Source organism: Ornithodoros turicata, chromosome 3 (assembly GCF_037126465.1).
Source record: "Ornithodoros turicata isolate Travis chromosome 3, ASM3712646v1, whole genome shotgun sequence".
NCBI classification, from domain to species: Eukaryota; Metazoa; Arthropoda; class Arachnida; order Ixodida; family Argasidae; genus Ornithodoros; species Ornithodoros turicata.
This window is the reverse complement of record NC_088203.1, coordinates 34095671-34117136: the sequence shown is the minus strand read 5'-3', so window position 1 is coordinate 34117136 and position 21466 is coordinate 34095671. Positions and strand designations below refer to the sequence as shown.

Genomic DNA, 21466 nt, shown 5'->3' with positions numbered 1-21466 from the left:
GGCAGGGGCAGGGGGACAGTGTGGGCAGTGGGCAGTGTGGGCAGTGTGATTCATTACATTTATAGTGGGTCCAGTGCACAAATACTGTGTGCATACTGCATACATGCTGTTCGATAGGCAAAAATACCTGAGCAGTCCTGTGTAGTCTTTTTATCCAAAGTCCATACTCTTACTGCAAAGTCACAGTACGTAGAACAGCAATGTGCAGGTATGCTGCGATAGAGATTCACAACAGAAAGAAGACTGTTGAGAGCATCTAAATTTTAATGAGACGAGACTTTCGTGCACAAGGCTTCTCTTGTTAATGTCTAACATGAAGTTACAAAATCCCAGAATATATACACCATGTTGTAAGGTAGAGAGTGAGGGTTGGTACAGACATAAAAATAAATATACAACCATATATAATAAAATAAAAAGGGGGTACAACTCCATCAGTTTCAAGCCGGCAATGGATGAGTTGACAAGACACTTTAGCACTGTTTCTCTGAATGTGCCGCCCGTCAATGCGTTTTGTGCCAAATACTTATCTGGCCGCCGTGGTCATTCATGTATTATGCTACACAACTCATCCCTTGTCTGTTCGAAACTGATGGTGTCGTACCCTCTTTTATTTTATTATACTATGTTTGTATTTTTATTTGTATATTTGTACCAACCCTCGCTCTACTTGTTCTCTACCTTACAACATGTCTTATATATTCTGGAATTTTGGAACTTGATGTTAGACCTCAAGGAGTACAGCCTTCTGTGCGAAAGTCTCCTTTCTGTTGTGCACAATCATTATAAAGTAAACATGTCTATCCATTTCTTGTCATTAATTTTTTTTTCTGCAGTGGTGAGCAACCATACGGACACATGCAAGAATGGGAGTCTCTTTGGGATGACAAACCCTCATCACCTCATGAGGATACAGTGGTTGAGGAATGGTTCACGTTCTCAAGCACATGGAAACTTCAACTAATAATTCATGAAAAAGCCAGGAAGTGAACGTGGACCGTCCTGCTGCCAGTCAGAGATGTTACATTTCAGGCACTCTTGACTTTTGGTGAATTACTTGTTGACTTTGTCCCAAGGTGGAGCTCGCCACAGCTCATTTGCCTATCTGTTAATGTTCTCTTTGTGTGTTCCAGACTCAGAACGGTTACTTTGGATCAGGTCATGTACGTTTCATTTAGACATGGCAAACAGAAAGTGGTGTTTCTCAACACAACATAGCAGTGGCCTTCATGCATTACTGCTGTGGCCATTAAGCGTGAATGGAAAGCTGCACATTATGTTCACTCTACTGTTATCGTGTGCTATGTAATCTTGTTCAAGTGCTGTCAAACGAGCGTGTAATGCTATTAAAAAATTCAGTACACTCTTTAAGTGGGATGAATGGTAGCGCATGAATGCAGGAAGGAAACTGTGATGTTATGGCAAGTGTTTATGTATTGTACATTTAACTACTAATTTTATTTCTTAGCTTTCGCCGGCGTATCGTGTCAAGCCGTTATATTAATTTCGAACATGTTCTTCTTAGTAGCCAGAGCAGCTGATACACAGGGAGAACATAGCCCGTGTGTGTTTGTCTTTTCCACCACAGCCCTTGGTTTTCCTCCCTGATGGCTACACATGTCAGGGATAGGTTTCAGAACCGGTAGTTCCAGCCAAGTGAGAATTGCTTTTCAGGGGATCATCACGCTGGCAGATGAAACACATGTTTTAAATTATTTGCAGGACAGGAATTGCGTAGCTTCAGACGAATACTACTACTACGACGTAAGAATGGTTTCAAATCTAGCTTTTTTGTGTTCCTGACATTATCACACAAGATGTAGTATCCACTATGATCCTTTATATGGGGGGTATGTACAATGCAATCAACAGATATGCTATTTACAAATATGTGTTTCCTACTGTGTTGAAATGGGGCAGTTTGTATCTGGGAGCCATAGTGAAACACAGGCAGCCAAGGACAGACTTTTGATGCCCTCGAGAAACATGGCAACACATTGTAGGGACTCTGGATGCTGCCTAAATTTCTAGAACACAGAGCGCAAGGCAGCGGTTAAATAACAAGTGGTTAGAGAAATCCAAGACAGTTGCATGTGTAAGCAGTTCGCTGTTGGATTTGCTTCTGTCCGAGATACTTTACCTCAAAGGGGACGCACGGGCACACTCAGAATGATACCAGGACTGCCTGTGAAATAGAATGAGGAGAGGGGGAAGATATATAACCTTTTTTTTCTTGTCTGTTATTCTGTTGGTTAAATTGTCATTTGCTTAGCAGCATATATGTGTATATTCCAGAGTCTGCTAATAAATATATCAGTTGAGAGCTAGCAGTCGCATTGTAGATGTCTCATCCTGTCTTTAGCTTCTTGTGTTTCACTATGGCAATGTGGCAAAAAAAAAAAAAAGACCGTAGAGAAACACAAAAAGAGCGACCTGGAAAGCTGCCTGTGCTAGTGCTCACATGGTGGCAATGCAATCAGGTAACAGGTTCCATTCATGAACTGTACATAGTAGTACACATCACAATGGCAACCGATTATTCAGGTTTTTCTTGAACTACTTTGTCTTTTGGAGCTTTGATTGCCCAGCCTATTACTGGAGCTTTATGTGATTCCCCTCTTGAGATACTTTAAGATTGCTGATCCTGTGCAGTTTGTTAATTTTGAAACTGTACTGTGCTGAGGTACAAAAAGAGAATTGTCATATCTGCATTTGAGTACATAGGAATAATTTGTAAGTACTTTCCTTGTTGACATTAATATTTGCACCAGGTCACAACATTGTTGATTGATGGAAAATGTAAATACAGATATTTATTTGCTTGCCAAATAATGCACAAATGTCGTCTTTTCTAGTGAGATATTCCCTGTTCACCAGACATAAATGTGGAAAAGTTAAAGGGGCACAATGATGGTAGAGTCTAGCATTGCTTTTTGCCACCTCACGTATATTCACTGTTATTCGTGTGCACATGTAGGACTAGGAAGGTAGAGCATGCGCATAAAAAATAATTTCGTATGCAGCCACACATATGGTTCAGAAGATTAGATAGATAATAGATGCCCAAGCATATATAATTGTGCTTCATGTGCAATGGGTATGCTAACACACTGCTTCCATGAAGCCTTTTTATTTATTTTTTATAAATACTTTTTATAAATTTTATTTTTATTTGATATAAATTTTATATTACTTATTATATACTTATTTTTTATACATTTTATAAATCCAAAACTCAAGTTACACGGCCCCTGTAAGACTGCCCTTTGCGCATGGTTTGGTAACGTGTCTCTAACCGTAAAGGTAAGAGGCAGTCGAGAATGCTGCAGACAGGGTTGCAACTTACATCTTGCTTATCATGTCCTACATGATAAATATTAAATACAAAGTGATTTGTGCAATAATTCCTGAGTACGGAATTAATTCCGAGGCTGGCCAGTGATGTCACCCAGGACGACAAGTCACATAATTGCCTCTAACACTTTTACACCCCATGGGCTGAGTTGTGAATTGAAACAGCACTCTACAGAAGGATAAGGTGCACCCACTAATTTGATTTCTAGGATCTATGCTATGCCCTAAGTCTTCAGACCCCACATTTCTAAAAACACCATTTCTAGGTGGCAATATGTGCTCTGGTACTTCTTTTGCGTCGGCATAGTGTGCAACCACATGGCTTCTGGAGCTTTCGTGTGCATGTTTTTGTGCTACGGTGCTCATTACAAACAATATCCAGATGTTAGACATGAAATGCAGTAGTTTATAGTGTGCCACACAACGCAGCGTGACATGGGAGTGTGTGATTCAAAGAAAGCTTCTGGAAAATGCACAGAATCCCACAAAAAAGTTTAAAATGTATTTGTATTTCGTTTTACGTCGCACGTCGTTCCATAGCATCGTGGACGGTGTTGCACATTGATAAATCGTACGTAAAACTTGTCCCTATAGCAGTATGCGGTTTCTCAAATAGATAGCACGATTATTTCTGCAAGAAGAAAACGCTGTCGGCATTTCTTGCTAAAACGGCTGTCGAAACGTCAGTCGCTACAATGGGCAAGTGCTGTAAAGGGGCTAACGTAGACGCGACTTGATACAAATTGTACGTGCTCACAAAACACAAACGACGAATTCCAGTCAGAACATCGCACAGAGGTTGATTCACGAATGAGTTCGCAGCTGCTGCACTGTTTACTTATCACGGAACAAGTGGAACCCGGCTGTCCGCCATCTTCAAGCACAGATACGTGAAGCCACGAAAAGCCGTAGCTGGAATCCACTGACAACTACGAAGGCGCGTACACGTCACAATGCCCGTTCGGGTGCATCTACGTCATAAAAATGGCTGCGCCCATGTGTGTTCCGGAATGAATTATCTATTTTTTGACATGGTACTGTACCGAACTGGGAGAATGAAGGTGCATTTTGGGGAGAGCTGGATGTGGGCTTTCAGAATATCACAACCGTTTCGACTATTTGGGATATCCTCATAGCTGACCTTTAAGCCATGTGCTACATTCCTAACACTTTAGTTATGACGAAGACAGTGCAACTGTCGAGACGTCGACCGTTCTTTTAAACGTCTCATAGTACGTTATAATCTTTGTGTTAAATTACCCACTAAATAAACTAGTTTTTGTTAACTTTCCTGTAATCTGTCGGCCACGTCTTATTATTCTACTTTTATATGAAGAGTTTTTTTTTTTTCGAGACAGATTTTTCATTAAAAAACTATAAGGGCTAGAGACATGCTGTTTTCACTTTTTTCATCTCTGGGCCGGCGGACGTTCTTGGCCATATGTTGCTCAACCGTCAAATGACTAATTACATAAAAAACGTTAATTACCTTTTTAATTATAAAAGCTACGAAGTTGTCCCAAGGAGAACATCTGTTCCTTTCGGTGACCTGATATCGTAGCCGTTTTCAGAACAAAAATCCGTTCGGTAGATCGTCCGCAAAAAATTCGTGAAGGAACACCATTTTTTTTCTTTATTTTGTTCATTGCACATCTTCGGACACCCGTCTTTCCTTCACCCCCTATGTGAGAGGGTGAAAGAGCACACTGTCGCCTCTTCCGTCCTGGACAAAGATTAAAAGAAAACAGAAAATGCAACCCAAGATAAGGGCAGTTCCGATAGCGTCACCCGATACACGTGTTTTTGTTTTGTTTCCGCAAGTTAAAGCTCATCTTCGACACATGAGGCGGCACTGTGGCGGCATCTTCGACGCATGAGGCTCCGTCAACCTCTCACATTGGGGGTGAAGGAAAGACGCGTCTCCGAAGATGCGCAATGAACAAAATAAAGAAAAAAATGGCGTTCCTTCCCGAATTTTTTGCGTACGATCTAACGAACGGATTTTTGTAATGAAAACGGCCACGATATCAGGCCACCGACAGGAACAGATGTTCTCATTGGGACAACTTCGTACCTTTTATAATTAAAAAGTTAATTAACGATTTTTAGGTAATTAGTCATTTGACGGTTGAGCAACATATGGCCAAGAACGTCCGCCGGCCCAGAGATCATAGAAGTGAAAACAGCATGTCTCTAGCCCTTATAGTTTTTTTTATGAAAAATCTGTCTCGAAAAAAAAAAACACCCTGTATACAGGGTGGTCCACCAACCATGATAGAAATTCATAGTAAAAAACGTAGGCCCCGGAGAGACGTGCGGTCAAGGGATTTTTTTTCTACCAATAACTTTTGCCACATATTGGTAACATTTTTATTTCATTTCAATTGATGGAGAGTTAAGTTCTTGAATTGAACTCCGAAATTTCCAAGGCAACCTAACGTTTTCTTTGCGGAAATGGGTTCCCCGTGGTCATTTTACTCAGGGGGGGGGGGGTCGAAGTAGGTCATTAATTTTAGTAAATTTGGCACGCTCTTCACATTGTTGGGATAAAAAAGCGACCTTTACTTGGCAAATCTCCGAGTTCAGTTCGCAAAAATTTACATGATTAAACTTAGGTTACATGACATGCACATCAGGAGGTGGCAAAAATCTAGTAAGAACAAATGCCGTTGACCTCCTGATTCTATATGGCGTAGTTTTTTAAATTAAAATTCAATGACACGTTTTCTGGGACACCCTGTATACATAGGTATAGCATCCAACACTAGCGGAGAAACGCCTATTTTAGAATGCAGAGTGTTTATGCGTTATCAGTCCGATAAAACGCGTAGTGCCAGGGTCGTAGACGACAAACGCTATCTCGGAGTGCTTCTGTTTTTAGTCTTCTCTCGTCTGTCCAACAGCGCTGTCCTTGTCTCAGTTCATTCGAGTGCACGCGTTACTGCGCGACGTGTCCTTTTCTAACAAGCGTACAGTAACATAGGATGGGGTCCCTAGTTGCAGAAATATATCTCTTTGTGCAAGAACTCTTTCTTTTTCTTTACGACAGAGTGGTGCACTTCGTGTTCGGACTATGGTATAGCAGATTTCCGAAGGCGACAGTACCTCCGACGAACAATCCGCTGTTGTGTGAACCGGCAACAAGCCTGGCTGACAAGATTCGAGCTGGAAAGGTGAGGTAGATTACGCCATGCAATGCTTACCTATTGAATGACCTTAAAGTCAAAATCGTTGTGTCTGTGCCTGTTCACTACTGGCACTGGATTTATTAATTTATTAGCCTCACGAACGGGGAGCTCTAGTGAGTTTCAAGATACATTTAAGGAACGTCTACTGAGAGTTGTTCCCTTCGATTCACTACATAAAAAATATGCAAATACAGAAGCCTTAGCGGCACAGCCTCATAACATCTTAGTGACGTATAAAGCTCGATCTGAACCTGGTTCAGGGCGCAACGCGGCTTGGTTAATTGGTTTAAAGAAAGAAAAAACACGCGACAAGCAGCCCTCTCTGTTCCACGGTACAGCCCGTTCCTGTGCACTTCAGAGGTGCGCGCCATATAGCGATATAACGACCCGTGCATTCGAAGTCGAAGCCACAAGTTCCCGATGTTTGAATAACCTTCGTATTTCTAGGCACGTTCTCCAAGGTACTCAAAGATTATAGCTAAAAAGCCTGTTGATCCTCTGTGGAGCTCGGAACTGTCCGACGATAATCGCTAGAACCGGAAGTGTGAATAATACCTTTGTGATCTGAAAAAATGTGCAATATGCAATGACTTTAGTAGCGACTGATTCTTGGAAAAACAAGTACCTTAACTAGGAGATCAAGGAACAACACATCGGCAGTCAGGCCTTGGAAATGCGCCAAGAGAGAAATGTTGTGCGCGTAGTAAATGCTTTTGTCGGTCGCCCGAAGAGATGGTGCAAAGGATGGGTCAGGCGAGTGAGACGGTACTTGCGATGGGACGACGCAACATGTGATGGAATGTATAGCTACGAAGACATATAGTTTTATTAGCGAGTTTTAGTACATCGTGAGAACTCTACGAAAACGATACGACAAAAGAAGTTATCAAATCCATGCAGAGCAATGTGATGTCATCCGCTTCAAAGAGACAGGACCATTGGCTTATCATATTTTCGAAACCGTTATCGTGAACTTCGGATCTATATAAACTCGGCATTCATACCTATTGTTACTGTGGGCTATGTACTGGTGCGTGGACACATCGAGAGAGGGCAGCTAAAGGAGAGGGAGACTGGGAGATTTGCGCACATCCTGGGACGATTTCAGGGGGAACTTTAACGACATCCATCTGGAAAGTCTTCCGCAAAGGGACACGGCTGGGACAACGCAGCCTGTGAATTGATTCGAACCCATCTCCTCCCAGTTTGTAGTATGATCTTAGAAAGAACACCAACTATAAGGGACGCATGATCCACTCACCCACGCTGCATGCTTTCCGTAATGGATAACACGCAGCATGTAAATAAGGAGCAGGACCTGGGTCATTTTTATTCTCTTTTTCTTCCCATTACCTATAATCGAACGGATGATGGGGTAGCCGGTATGACCTTGTCGCCACATCAGTCTTTTTTTTCTCTTGTCCTTCGTGTGTTGTTTCTTCATCATCATCATTCTATCATCATCATCGCCTAACCTAAAAAATTGTATGCTTTTTATTTATTTTTGTGTGTGTGCTTGATATTTCTACCCACACTCACTACAGGGTGTGTGCAGAAAAACGTAACCCGCATTTAGGGACATAGCCTTGTTGTTTACGTAACTAATAAACTTCCGGTGGCGCACGATGGCGCATTTATGCATGCGAAATCTGCAGAAAAATCGTGGAAGCCAGCTTAAAAAATAAACAGAGCAACGAAAACGTCGGCCTCCGTGCATCAGAATAGGGCAACATGGCGGACGCCGCAGGAGCAAGGAAGGGGAACGGTAATGGTAATGGATACAGAAACGGTATATTTCCAAAATTGGAGATGGTAACGATAACCGAAACGGAAACGCATGCCACAGTCCTCCACTACCGGAAACATAAACGGAAACGAAAATTATCGTCCGGTATTGAGTTCAGGTAACGGCTATTACTGTTGTGCGATGACATTTCAGCGATTTTTCATTTTATTTCTGTACTTTGATGACCCCATTCCCTGTAATGCTCTAAACACTACACGGGAGCATGGAAACAAATCGCAATATTGGATATCGAGGCGCATCACTCGCTTACGTACTCGTGTCATTAGCTACCTACACGACACCAAGACATGAGACTTACACAACATAGACTCCGCGCATTCTACTCCACCATGGCACCAGGATGACAACATATGATTATTATTACTTTTTTTTACTTTCTTCATTTCACCGCAGCTATGCCAGTATTGTTTGCTACTGAGAGCGTCCGCGTACGAATGCGACATTGGATGAAAGTTACGACCATCTTGGGTTGCTGGAGTCAGAGTGACTGAAGACAGAAGACTGACCGAAGACATGTTCCTACACTTCTTTAAAGTCTTGCCAGATGTGCGCATCCCAACGACGTAAAATTACTTGTGTAATATGTGTACGTGTGAGACCGAAGCAGCACTTGGGCAAAACAGGGTGTTGACAGAGCTGGACGGGCTGTCCCCCCGCAGATCTGTAACAGTCGTTCCATTACCCGAAACAGTAACGGAAACGTAACGGAAACGAAATTAAAAGCTGGTATCAGAAACGGGTAACGGGAACGAAAATATAGCAGAATTAGGAATTAAATACTTTAATGAAAATGGAAAAACAATAAAATTAATGATTAAGGATTTCAATAAAACTGAAAAATAATGAATAAGAACGAAAATGGAAACGATAACGTCCGTTATCCTTCCCTGCGCAGGAGAGTTGTGTTCAGGTACAGCTAGGGGAGCTATCGGTGCAGAAATCGAAACGATGTCCCACATGGATGCTCATCGGTGGTGCTCCTTTAGCGGTGCCTGCATATAACTCCCCTGAGACCGCCATGCACTACCATGCACTGGCATGACCGCACTATTTTAATGCATGGAGGCCGATGTTTTCGCGCTCTGTTAATTTTTTTACGCTGAGTATGGCTTCCAGGATTTTTGTGTAGCTTTCGCACGCTTAAATACGCCATCATACGCCACCGGAAGTTCCTCGGGTAAGTCGACAACGAGTTACATGTAAAAATGCGGATTACGTTTTTCTGCACACACCCTGTACATGCATCAAAATGATTACGCTTAGTTTCGAATTCTGTAATCAGTGTGCAAGAGTAGGGACGTGCCGTTCACAGGACATCGATATGTGAGCCATTTCCTTTTTGTTGTGACATCAATGTGTTAGATAAAGCAACATGCCTGCTTGTTCACCGTTCGTACCCATGATGGGCCTGCTTCACGACGTTTGGGGACACTCCGTACCGTATTCTGAAGCGCCATTTGTGGTCGTGTAGGCGGAGGTTTTTTTGTACATAGGTATGTATCACCTACACTGCGGCTCTGAAAAATCGTTGCGCAAGGATTTCCACAAAACAGATGACGTTCCCAGTACGGCGGTAAGGCACGGAACACGCCCGACACGACCATCTAGTAAGGGCGCTCTACACTAGAGGAAGGCAGTTGGCGGTGCGGTCGCCGGACGAAACTTTAGTGCAACAGACCCATAGGACTTCGGAAAGACTAAGACAGGATGATGAAGGAGAGCAAAAGATCTCGAGAACTCGTAAATTACTTGAAAAAGGGACTGTCGTTTTAAGAGGTCCTATACGTAAGACGGGTTATATCGGCAGCCGTGCCCGCTATATGAAACGTTCTATGGTGAACTAAACGTTCTAATCAGTTTTTCATTCTCTTCGACGCTCTGGAATCATGCTTCTCTTTGTGCAGGTGAAAAGTGTCAATGTGGTTCAAGCCCATATCGATAGAATCAAAGATGTTCAGCCTCTGCTCAACGCCATTGTGGATGAACGGTTTGAAGCGGCTCTCGCGGAGGCCGAAGAAATCGACAGGAAAGTCAGTTCCAGCGCTGAGGATTCGGAGTTCCTGAAAAAGCCATTGCTCGGAGTTCCTTTTACGGTCAAGAACTACGTAGCTGTAAAAGGTATGTGCCCACGTATAGTGTTTCGTATGGCACCATGTGTAGCGCTCCCCGTAGTCAACTGCAGACTATGGGGACTACAGGCTCCGGCTTCGGAGAATGCTTGGACTTCCGTGGTACGGAATATGCCGAATGGGTATGATGATGATGCACCTAGTCATGAAGCCGATGATCCCCCTCTCCCACAAAACTAGCATAGCGGCTCCCTACCGGCGGCTACACATGCGCGTATCCGTGCTGGGAATGGTCGAACCCCGTGCAAATGCCTTGGCGCAGCGCACCTGCAGGGTGTCCAAGCTAACATGCACCGGGGTCTAAAAAAAAAAAAGCACGGCGCGTCAAGCCCATGAACTGCAGAAAATTGTGAAGAGTCGCCTGTTCTGTATTTATGCTGTATTTTTCTTCATGATGGCTGATTAATTATTTGGTCTCAATTAGTTTTATTTATTGATTCGTCTTATGGAACATATGTGAATTGGAAGGTTGCAGAACGTGTGGAGAAACACCCATCGCAATTGTTTCATACAGCGTATGCCTTCCGTGCAGTCTTTTTCCTAGTAAAAACGAATGAGCGAGAAGTCCGAAAGTGTACCCCGTGACATGAGACGAGCGCACCTACGCGAACGTCTCCATTTCAGAGCTCTCAACAGAAGAATTACTGCATCCGTTATCTGCCGAGAAGCGACCTTCAAGTGGACGGCGACAGGTGCTGACGCATCCGGGGAGGGTTGGTATGTCTAAAGTCACTATATTGCGTAAAGGACTGCCATTCTCTGGTGTCTGATCTTTGCCGCCGCGACCTTGGGGCACTAATGGCGGCCGTAGCATGCCAACTCATGCTGCGGTCGCCATTTTTGCTCCAAGGTTCAGGCGGGAAAGTGGAAGGATGGCATTACTCTTTCCATTCTAGTGCCTTTAGGTACGCCATGCTAAAAGGCGATAAGTAACAACAGGAGTGAAATAAACAATGTAACGTATTGCGAATGCAAAAAACTCGGTCACGTGCACCTATCGCGCCTGCTCGCACTAATGCTATCCTGTGGACTGAGAGACTACTCTCGGCGTGAAATAATCGCCCCCCCCCCCCCAAAAAAAAAGCGATACTATTTTTTTCGCATTGAATGCAAAAAATAAAAAATGAGTTGCATTGTTTATTTCATGCATATAGTGCACTCCAGGTGCACCATACGCTACCATGGTCAGTGACACCTCACTCCAAAGGAATGTAGCTTCTGCGTCCCCTTTCCACGCAAAATCAGTGAAGTAGCTTCATCAAACTGCAGCCTGTGCGGAATATTAAGCTGCAGGAAATTCGCGATTTCAGACTGCCTCTGGGATACCGGGTCCTGGTACCACAAGGGTCGGAAGGCGTCGGAAGATGCCAAAACCGTACAGTTGCTCAGAGAGGCCGGTGCAGTTCCCTTGGCTATTACGAATGTACCGGAGCTGACCATATCTGTCGACAACATGAACAGAGTTTATGGTCGTACCAGCAATCCTTATGACACCAACAGGATGCCTGGAGGAAGTTCCGGTAAGTGAGCCAAACCTTTTGGCAAGACCTTTTGAAATCTGGCGCGGAGACTCTATTGTCTTCTGTAATGGCAAAGGCGATATGCACAGATACCCGTTGATTGATTGATTGATTGATTGATTGATTGATTGATTGAAAATGTAATGCGTAAGTTGACCATGCTGGTGGTACGTCCTGAGCTGAGGTTCCGCACATCATACGCGCGCTTTCAATACTTCGTGAATAGGACTGGGCATGAAGCATATAACATGGCAAGGAAACAGGCGAGCTGGTGATGGCGTACATCCATAATCGACCCTGAGACTGAGGGACACAAAACAAACGCTTTGTCCAAAGTCGCGTCGTCTGCCGTTTGTTTTGAGTTCCTCACTCTGAGGGTTGGTTATGGATGTACATGAAACATATCTGTATGAAGCATGAATGTGGAACAACAGCTCAAGTTCTTGGTGGCATGTGTTCGGAATATAATGAAAGTAATTTATAACCATTCCTATTCATCAGGGGGCGAAGGAGCCCTGTTGGCATCGCAAGCGTCGTTGCTGGGCTTGGGAACTGATATAGGAGGGAGCGTCCGAGTGCCAGCAGCTTCCTGTGGCATATTTTCTCACAAGCCTTCCGGAGGTGAGAACACATTGTGGGGACGTCGGTAATTATTACCGCATAATGACACCGTTCATAAGGTGGGATTGCATGTGTGGTTGTGTGCAGCTCCTTGAAATCGGTGACTTACGTGGATTTACACTATTTTTAAGTTTATCATCTTTTACATTGTCAACTTTCATAGGATTGTGAAATGTGACGAACGTCATTGTTACAAATGTGGAAAGAGTTTTGGCAGTCGGGAATATTCGTTGGAACATAGTAACACCGGTAACATCTTCGACTGCCTCGTAGGAGAGTTACCTGACCTAGCCCAACACGACATTACCGTACCTTATCTAAGCGATCTCCTACAGATGTCCCTCATTGCCGCAACAACTTCCTCAATATCTGTCTCTAATTTTTCAGAAATAGTTTCTGTAGATGGCTTGCCTCCCGACGTTGGCCAAGGTCTTTCCACGCTGAACACTATCGGACCTATGACCCGATATGTCGAAGATTTGCTTCCCATGTTCAAAGTCTTGGCCGGTCCCCAGGGCACAGGCCGCCTACGTCTCGACGAACAGGTATGAGTAGCGCTTTTTTCCGCATGTGCGTCTGTACACTGAATGTCGTTATACACTTTCATAAAAAAGGGGGTATGCGAAACTCTCTTGGGGGTGCAGTTCACACTCGTCACACATATGACTCTCTTTGGGGTGTTTAGGCCACTCCCGTTGTAAGGATGTTTCCTTGACTCCCAATCCTGAAGGAGACCCCTCGACTCTCCTTAGAGAAGGTATTCCCCGACACCCTTCCTGCATGTGTTCCCTGACTGCCCTACCCAAGCACATTGCAGAGAACACTAAGCACTCTGTTTTCGACCCTTTCATTAAGTGATGATACTCTATTTGTCATTTCTTTTCGTGTGCAGATACTGATCCGCGTTGTACCGCATTACAAAAACAATAGAGAGCTTTAGTATATCGTACGCTGTCGCCTCTGCGTACATAAGGGATAGCGTTGGTGGTTGTGCACACTGCGCGAAGCTCTCTATCTGTTATGGGCGTACGCAGAACTGCCAACGCTATCCTTTACGGACGCAACGGCAATTGCGTACGATGTACTAAAACTCTCTAATACGGCCCTCGCCCCGCCCTAAAACACAAACAGCAGGTGCAGTGCATCTCAGTCTTCCTCGTGAATCTATAGGTAGTCCCATAGAACTATCCAAGCAGAACATCCCTCTAAATCCGTCATTGGGATTGCAGTACTATGCGGCCAAAATTTTACAACCCGCTCCTAGAAAACAAACGAGCGCACCAGTTTCGTAAGGGTGACGGACATACGCCTCATCAACTCGCAGTGCATCTGCAGTAACTTCAAATCACTTAGCGTTACAGAACAGATATTCCTTTCTATCGGACATTGTGTTTGTTACTTTACATGCCACTTCCCTTGTCGTTAGAGAGTATTTCCACGGACATTTTACCTCGAATGAAACGACCGATCCGAGTACAATTATAACAAAAAAGAGTACATGTAGAAGCGGCACCTTTATGGGCACAAGAAATCGAGATGGTGTCACCAGCTTGCTTTTAAAGTTGCAGCACGTCTGGAGGGATACATCTACTTTGGTCATGTCAGACACCGGCTTGTTAATTCCTTTTTTCATTATTTGCAGGTGTGTGTCGATAATCTTAACAAATGAATCAAAGTACAAGGCTGCGCTGTTGCATAGTCTGGAAGAACATCGTTGTAAACAATGGCGAGTGAGGTTTACAACCGTCCGTGGAGGGAGTACACACAACTCCACGCATTAAATACGGTCATGGGAGGGCGTCGCTGCAACGCCTTCTCTGTTTGCTAGGGTGACCGAGCATCGTTTAACTCCCTTTTGACTCCCTTCTTTCTGAGAGTGTACCAATAGGAGGAAACAGGATAATCAGTACCCCACGTTCGATATACATTCATTCATGACAAAGTTAGTACCAGGTCCTACGCCGACTGTGTAAGCAGAGCCATCTCGTCAACTTGCATATATGCCTCCAGTGACCATACATGGGAAAATGATAATTAGGGCCTGTAACACTTAGTCGCAGTAGCCTGTACACCTGAAGAAACAACGTTCGAGCATCGTAACGTGAGCCGCCCCGATGGAGCCCACGCAAACAAAGTATACCATATAACCATCTCAGTGCCACACGTTTGTTTGTCCCCTATAGTGGATGGGTCCTCTTCGCTTGGGAACCTGGTGAACACAAAACCCCGTGGCGACGGCGCAATCACTTCCTTATTGCTGCTTGTGCACATTTCATATGAATCCGAGATACAATTTCAATTACGCACGAAACTTGATCACCAACAACAGATATGTGGTGGTGACGACGTGGGTTATTCACCGAACGATTTGCGGTGCCCTACCCAGAAAACCAGATCAGTTGATTGTTGTTGCCATCGAACTTTAGCGTGAAGGACCTGTGAAGCCACCACCACAAGTACATGATGATTATGGCTTTGACTAGAGGAGTTTCACCACAAAGGAGTTGTGCCTTACACCATGTATATGATAGATTTGATAAATGATACGCGAATGAAGTGGGAATTACTGATGTACTGATGGAACCATTGAAGTGCCCCCGCGCGAAAGCGCTAGGTTTGCAATGAAAAACGGCAATCAACAAAACATATGGTATTCTACTGAACTCAAAAATTGCAATTAAGTTGGAAAGAAAAGGAAAAAAAAACGTAGTAGCTTTCGAACACGTTTTAGTTATTGGATCCGTCCGCAAGTATGATGCAGTTGATTTAATTACCCCAACGCTTCTTATCCGCTCTTGTTGGGTGCAGGTGAATCTCAAGGACTTGAATATTTACCACATGCCCGATGACGGTGCGAAGTACATCACTAGAGTTGAATCCCAGATGAGCGCCGCTGTGTACAAGGTGAGTTACTCTAACAGTGTTAGTGGATAACACGGAACCTATCCTGAGGTTCCTCAACCCCTCTTTTGCATAAATTCAATGTGACTTCGCACGACATCTGTGCACACCATCTGGCTGATGTGCATTGCTAGTCTTGCAAGCCACTCCAATGCATGCTGATAATAAATGTTCGGTATTGAACAACAACACCCTATTTTAATGACGATGACTCGAAGGTTTCAGCGCTCCAGGTGGTATTCTAACATGGAAAAAGGACAAGGCGCAGGATAGCTGGTGAAGATGGAGGAATAACCTGAGAGAGTGAACGCATAAAAAGACGACACAACAAAAGTTTGGGACAGATCAAACTGTTTTAATTATTTTACATGGCCATTGTAAGCTCAAGAAACTCAGAAGAGGAAGGAGGCGAAATTGAGGAAATGTTGATGCAGTTTCCCCTCATGCTTTGTATCTCGTAAAGCTCACTCTTGCACCTCCTTCCTCTCTTCTTAGTATTTTCGGCTCAAAAGGTCTTGGAATTAAAACACTTCGCTGCGTTTCAGAACTTGCGTTGTGTTGTCTTCTTCGTCGTTCCGTGTCTCAGGTTATTCCCCCACCACCACTAACAAAAATAACTTTATTTCGAGATGACGGATGGGGAGTTTCATCGCCAGGGGCGATACTCTACCCCATTGCTGGTGGTGATGCAGGGAATGAAATAATGAGCCCCTTCACAATATGGAAGGCACATACCACCATATTTCCACCATATTTCCACCATATTTCCACCATATCTCTACCATATCTCTGCCATATTGCTCGCAGTAGCTTGGTGAAAATATCAGTGATGGCCAGTAGTTGACTACATGTAGTTAAACTACTAGTTAAACTACCTGATTGTAGTTAAAAAGTAGTTATCAGCTACTCGCAGAAATGTAGTGGCAACTGCTAGTTAAACTACTATTTGGGAGTAGTGAACTACAGTAGTTAGGTTACTGTAGGCGCCAACTACTTCCGATTTTTCCGCAAGCTTTACGGCACGATTGTGCTTCTGACTTTTACCTTGAACTACTTGTTTGGTGAGAACGAAGGTGCAGAGCAATTCTGCCGTGCATGTGTTCTAAATCTTCACTTTGATCACTGCTTGTGATTCATATTTAGGTGTCCAAGAACACTGTAGAATGGGATTCGTGTTGATGGACAACGTTAAGTAGTTATAGACGTAGTTAAAATACATTGCAGTAGTTAAAGAAGTAGTTTTGACTACCTCCCCTGAAAAGTAGTTGAATTACTAGTGAAACTACTCCATCGCGAAGCAGTTAGTAGTTATAGCTAAATTACTGTAGAAGTAGTTAGTGGCCACCACTGGAAAATATGATGTACAGTGACAACGAGTAACTTTCTTTTTCGCCTTTTTAGACTCTGCAATACTCATAGAAACGTGAAGTACACGTAGAGCCCTTATTTTAGATTCCAAGTTGAGCGAACGCAGAGCGGAAGTGAGGTTGCTCTCGTTCCACTTGGGGAGTGTCAGAATTCATTGTCCTCAAAGAAAGGGAGAAAGAACGTCCAAGTACATCTGAGTTCACTAGTGAATCCTTATTGTTGAAGTCAAGCGTTATATATGTCTCCTTCTCTGTCAGTATAATTCTGTGGCTTATTCCTGCAACCAATGTGCACCAACCACCGTTTATACTGGTGGAAGGACGATGAAGCCTCTGAGAGAAGGTCACGAAACTATTCGCTGTTCTCTTATTACTTAGGCGTCGTTGATCCAGTTATTCAGGTAGACCACAGTGTGCGGGAGGCTGGATTAATGGAAAATCCAGCCACCGACGGCTCGGATGAACCCTCCGCAGCCCTGTTCAGCATTCAGACTGGTTTCTGGCTCCCTCCCGCTCAAGAGACGACGTGAGGCGGACGCCAGTATAGAAGTCCCTTCAGTCAGCGCTGAAATTTCTCAAGATGCATACAGCGATAAGACAGAGCAACTTCCCCTGCAGATGATACAAGATGGCGGTGACTCTACGATCGTGTCATACAAGAAGTATAAGAAGTCTGGCATTCCCATAGCGTTCGATCCGGTGGATTTGGAGGCCTCCTTCTGGAAAGTAAATCCTAACGGGATGCCGATGTCGCAGGACAAGCCACTCCATGTTCGGTGTTTGGTCTCTCTGGTGCGGCAAATACTTGCAGACAACATTTCCGTCCATTGTGGCGTATGTCCAGCCTCTGAGACCTGCGTACAACGTGCACAAGCGAAAAGCGTTAAGCTCTACCTAGGCGTCCTGTGGACAACCTCCAACCGCGCAGCTGTTAGTGAAGCTAGAGAGCCGCCTATATCTGTTTTGCGAGTAACCGAATCGCTCAGGCATTATACACGCTTGGTGTCTTGACATGCAAAGCACCCGTTGACCCTCTGGATTCATATGCGATCAAGGTCGAGCATTCACCAAACTCTCGCGCCCTACTTCCATGCAATACTACGGTGCAAGCCTCTGCCTACAGCCTCCATTCCCTACTGGACGCTAAAACTACCTACAATGTGGCTGCTCAGTACTCCGAACTCCACCGGGATTTTTCATACGCGTCCACATCACATCACCGACTTCATGAGTTATTTTCTCTGACTCCAAATCTGGCCTCAAAGCTTCGACGAAATCCTCACTGGCGGCGGTCGCCTACAGTGTTATCGCAGCATACAACTCTGCAGCAAAAAAAAGAAAAAAAAGTGACAACATCATCATCCCGTGGATCCCAGGGCATTGCTAGCCACCCGAAGCTCCCATAGACTCAATGGTCCAGGTAAAATGGCAGGCTCGCAAATCACGTAATCTCCAGCGGAGGCACTCACAGCGGTAAAGATCAACAGCCCGGGAAAAAAGCTGGGATAAATGTGCTCATGCACATACCAACCTCCTTTCCCAACCCGGTTCCCCTTCTCTCCTCGGGTTTTGCGTCTCATCTCGTCGACACATACAATGTGATTAGCGAAGCATATCCGAAGCGCACAAGTTACGGCAACGCGCTGCACTACGAAACGCATCTAACGTACAGAGTGGTAAATGTTGTACGTAATACGCTTCACGCGATAAACCTGCATTACCTCCTTCGGTAACAAAAAGTAACGAAACTTATTTTACCGTTCACCTGCGGAACATCGGAAGGAATGCAGACTTCCTCATGAACGATTTCTGCGTCCTTTGGAGGTGCAGGGATACCCTGTCATGTTCATGTAAGGTATTCAAAACCCTCGAAACTATCCGCTAGCGTCTGCGACCAGAAAGGTTGTAGTCCGAGAGAACACGGGTGGCTCCTCCATCGTTTCTTTTTTTTTTCCCTCCGTTTGACCGGCCGTTCGGATCCTCGCTCCTTAATCGAATGAGTGAGCAAATCGACCCCAACTGCACCGACTGCCTGCCATCGAAGATGTAAAAGCCGTTAGAGCAATATCTATCGCCTGCGGCTCAACGTCCCGTTCGCAACAGTATTCATTTGTATGTCATATGACAGGTGTCGTTGCAGAACCGTGTAGAACAGGGTGCATGTGCTGTGCACCTGCCGACGCTTCGACTCAAGTCGGCAAACACTGAAGAACACCCTTAACAACCGACCTCTTAGTGTTGAGGAGGTACTGGGGAGCTGGCCAAAGCAGCACCCATGACCTGCATTTTACCCCTGGCGTTTTACCCCTACCCCTGGCGTTTTACCCCTACCTCAAGAACATACGTGCTGAAGCTTTTTTTTAATCACTCAATGCTTTCTCAAAACAAGCGTCATGGAACAGCTGGTCGCACCAGTGCGACCCACGTTTCCATTTTTTTTTTCTACTTCTGTTCTCTTTTATTCTATTATACTTGTACTTTTGAATAAATGACAGTCACAAAACAGCCGAAGGACTGTTTCGCTTCTACTTTTGCGAGAAGTGGTCGTAAAGGAGCGACGTGTTGAACAGTCCACGTGCTTTAGCTGTGCAGTTTACAGGCAGAGCATAACGAAGGCGCATGGAGTAGGTGATGATGATGATGATCGGCAAAAGAAAAAAAAAAGGGGGGGAGGTGAGTCGCGACCAAGTCGGTCTGCTTATCCGAGTACACTTACGTAATAAGCAAAACGAAAGGAAGGAAAGAGGGAACGACGGTCGCTGAAACAATGCAAAGAGCCACAGAACGCGTGGAGTAGAAAATAGCTGCCGATGAAACGATTGGTACGAACACATCCAAATAATGGACGTTTGTATTTGAACTCCCTTCGATTTTGCTGCTACGACTATTATGGTTCTGTGAATGGAGGGTGCATGTCGCATTTCCATTGGCGAGCATGAACAACACCCGTATAAAACAAGCGTAGCTTTAGTTTTCGAGTTTCGTGTACAGTACTGACGTTAGAAAGTGTGGTTTGTCGCATCACTATATGCTCGCGAAATAAAGGTTATCATGGCGACCATGATAGGTTCCGGTAGGTCCTGATTGGCCAGGGAGTGTGACACCCATAAAGTTTAATGTGCAAGCGTGAGCGAAAGGCCCGACATGCATTCGTTCTGCCTCGTAAGGTAAAAAAGTTGCATTAGGCTTTCATGACGTAAAAGCGCTAAAAACAGAACGAACACAAGACACACACAACATCGAGCGCTCATGTTGTGTGTGTCTTGTGTCCGTCCTATTTTTAGCGCTTTTGCGTTATGAAAGTCTACCACCAACAACAAGCCCAAAGGGATGTTTTTATGTTTTAATTGCATTAGGCTGCTACAGTGTTTAACCTGTCCGGGACTATTTGTATCTACAGGCCGTCAGTTACCTGGAAACTGTCTGTGGATCGAAGTCAACGCAAGTCTCCCTACCGGAACTACGTGAGGCTACAGCTACGTGGGTAGGGAACATCCTCGCGCAAGGAACGTCTAGGTTCTCCAAAGAGTTGAAAGCAGGAAAAGGTAGTCTTAACTACATGCAGGAACTGCTACTGACAGCGATAGGGAAATCGAAGCACAACATGGCCTCAATCATGTTCGTGCGTCAGGAGACCCGCAGTGAGAAATACGCCCAAGAATATGTCGAGAAGGCGAAGGCTTTCGGTGAAAGGCTAGAACGTCTCCTTGGTGACAACGGCATTCTTGTCCTTCCAACAAATTCGTCTCCAGCACCGTACCACAACGAATGGCTAACGCGTTGGGAGTACTTCTTCGGCTTCACTTGTTTGTTTAACGTCGTCCGCGTTCCCGTTACTGTGGCGCCTATTATGAGAGGAGAAAAGGACCGTATGCCCATTGGAGTTCAGATTGTAGCGAGCCGTAACAATGACAGACTTGGCCTAGCTGCAGCTAAGGAGTTATCCAAGGCGTTCGGTGGCTGGACTGCTCCTGGTCGCTGAAGTATACTTGCAAATCTACGTGGCCTGTAAATGGATTGTGTTTACGATGAAGCCATGGACCAGTAATGCCGATCCAGTTAGCAATTTTGAGGAACAACGAAAATGGATTTCTCCGGGCAAAGGAACAAAACTCGACACGACGAATTCTTACACAGCCCAGTGAAGAGTTCCGCGATCCATCATACAGAATATGAAAACTACATCCGGAAGCTGAAAGCAATGATCAAAACAAGTTGGGGGTTTGTGCAAATGGCGGTATCTTGTGGTTCCCGAGAAAAAGAACACGATTTTGTCGCAACAGGTGAAAATGCATAGCCACGTTGTGTCCTCGAGGTGTTCAATGGTGATTTACGAATTATATTAAAGAAATCATTGTCAGGCCTCTAAACGTCTGTCTCAATGAGTAGCAGTCATCCAAGCATTCAACGTCTCTCCCCGCTCGCTCTCTGTACTTTCCGAGCGGTCTGCCTACAACATGACGACATGCTGCTCGCACGTGCTCGGGCGTCTTGAGCAGACTTCATGCGGAGTGTGACGACGATTGTCTTAGAGCGTTTGAGAAAACTCAAGAAAAGCGCCAGCACAATACGGTACATA

At 44.7% G+C, this 21466-nt stretch overlaps 1 protein-coding gene across 1 annotated transcript; it reads left to right on the top strand.

The window, feature by feature from the left end:
* Positions 1–6233: 6233 nt before the first annotated feature.
* Positions 6234–21251, top strand: LOC135388400 (fatty-acid amide hydrolase 2-like). Its single transcript, XM_064617960.1, has 7 exons — positions 6234–6527; positions 10254–10467; positions 11789–11998; positions 12500–12619; positions 13007–13164; positions 15428–15523; positions 20288–21251. Exons 1-7 carry the CDS (start codon positions 6339–6341, stop codon positions 20867–20869), a joined length of 1569 nt encoding a protein of 522 aa, XP_064474030.1. The 5' UTR covers positions 6234–6338; the 3' UTR covers positions 20870–21251.
* The last annotated feature ends 215 nt before the right edge of the window (positions 21252–21466 follow it).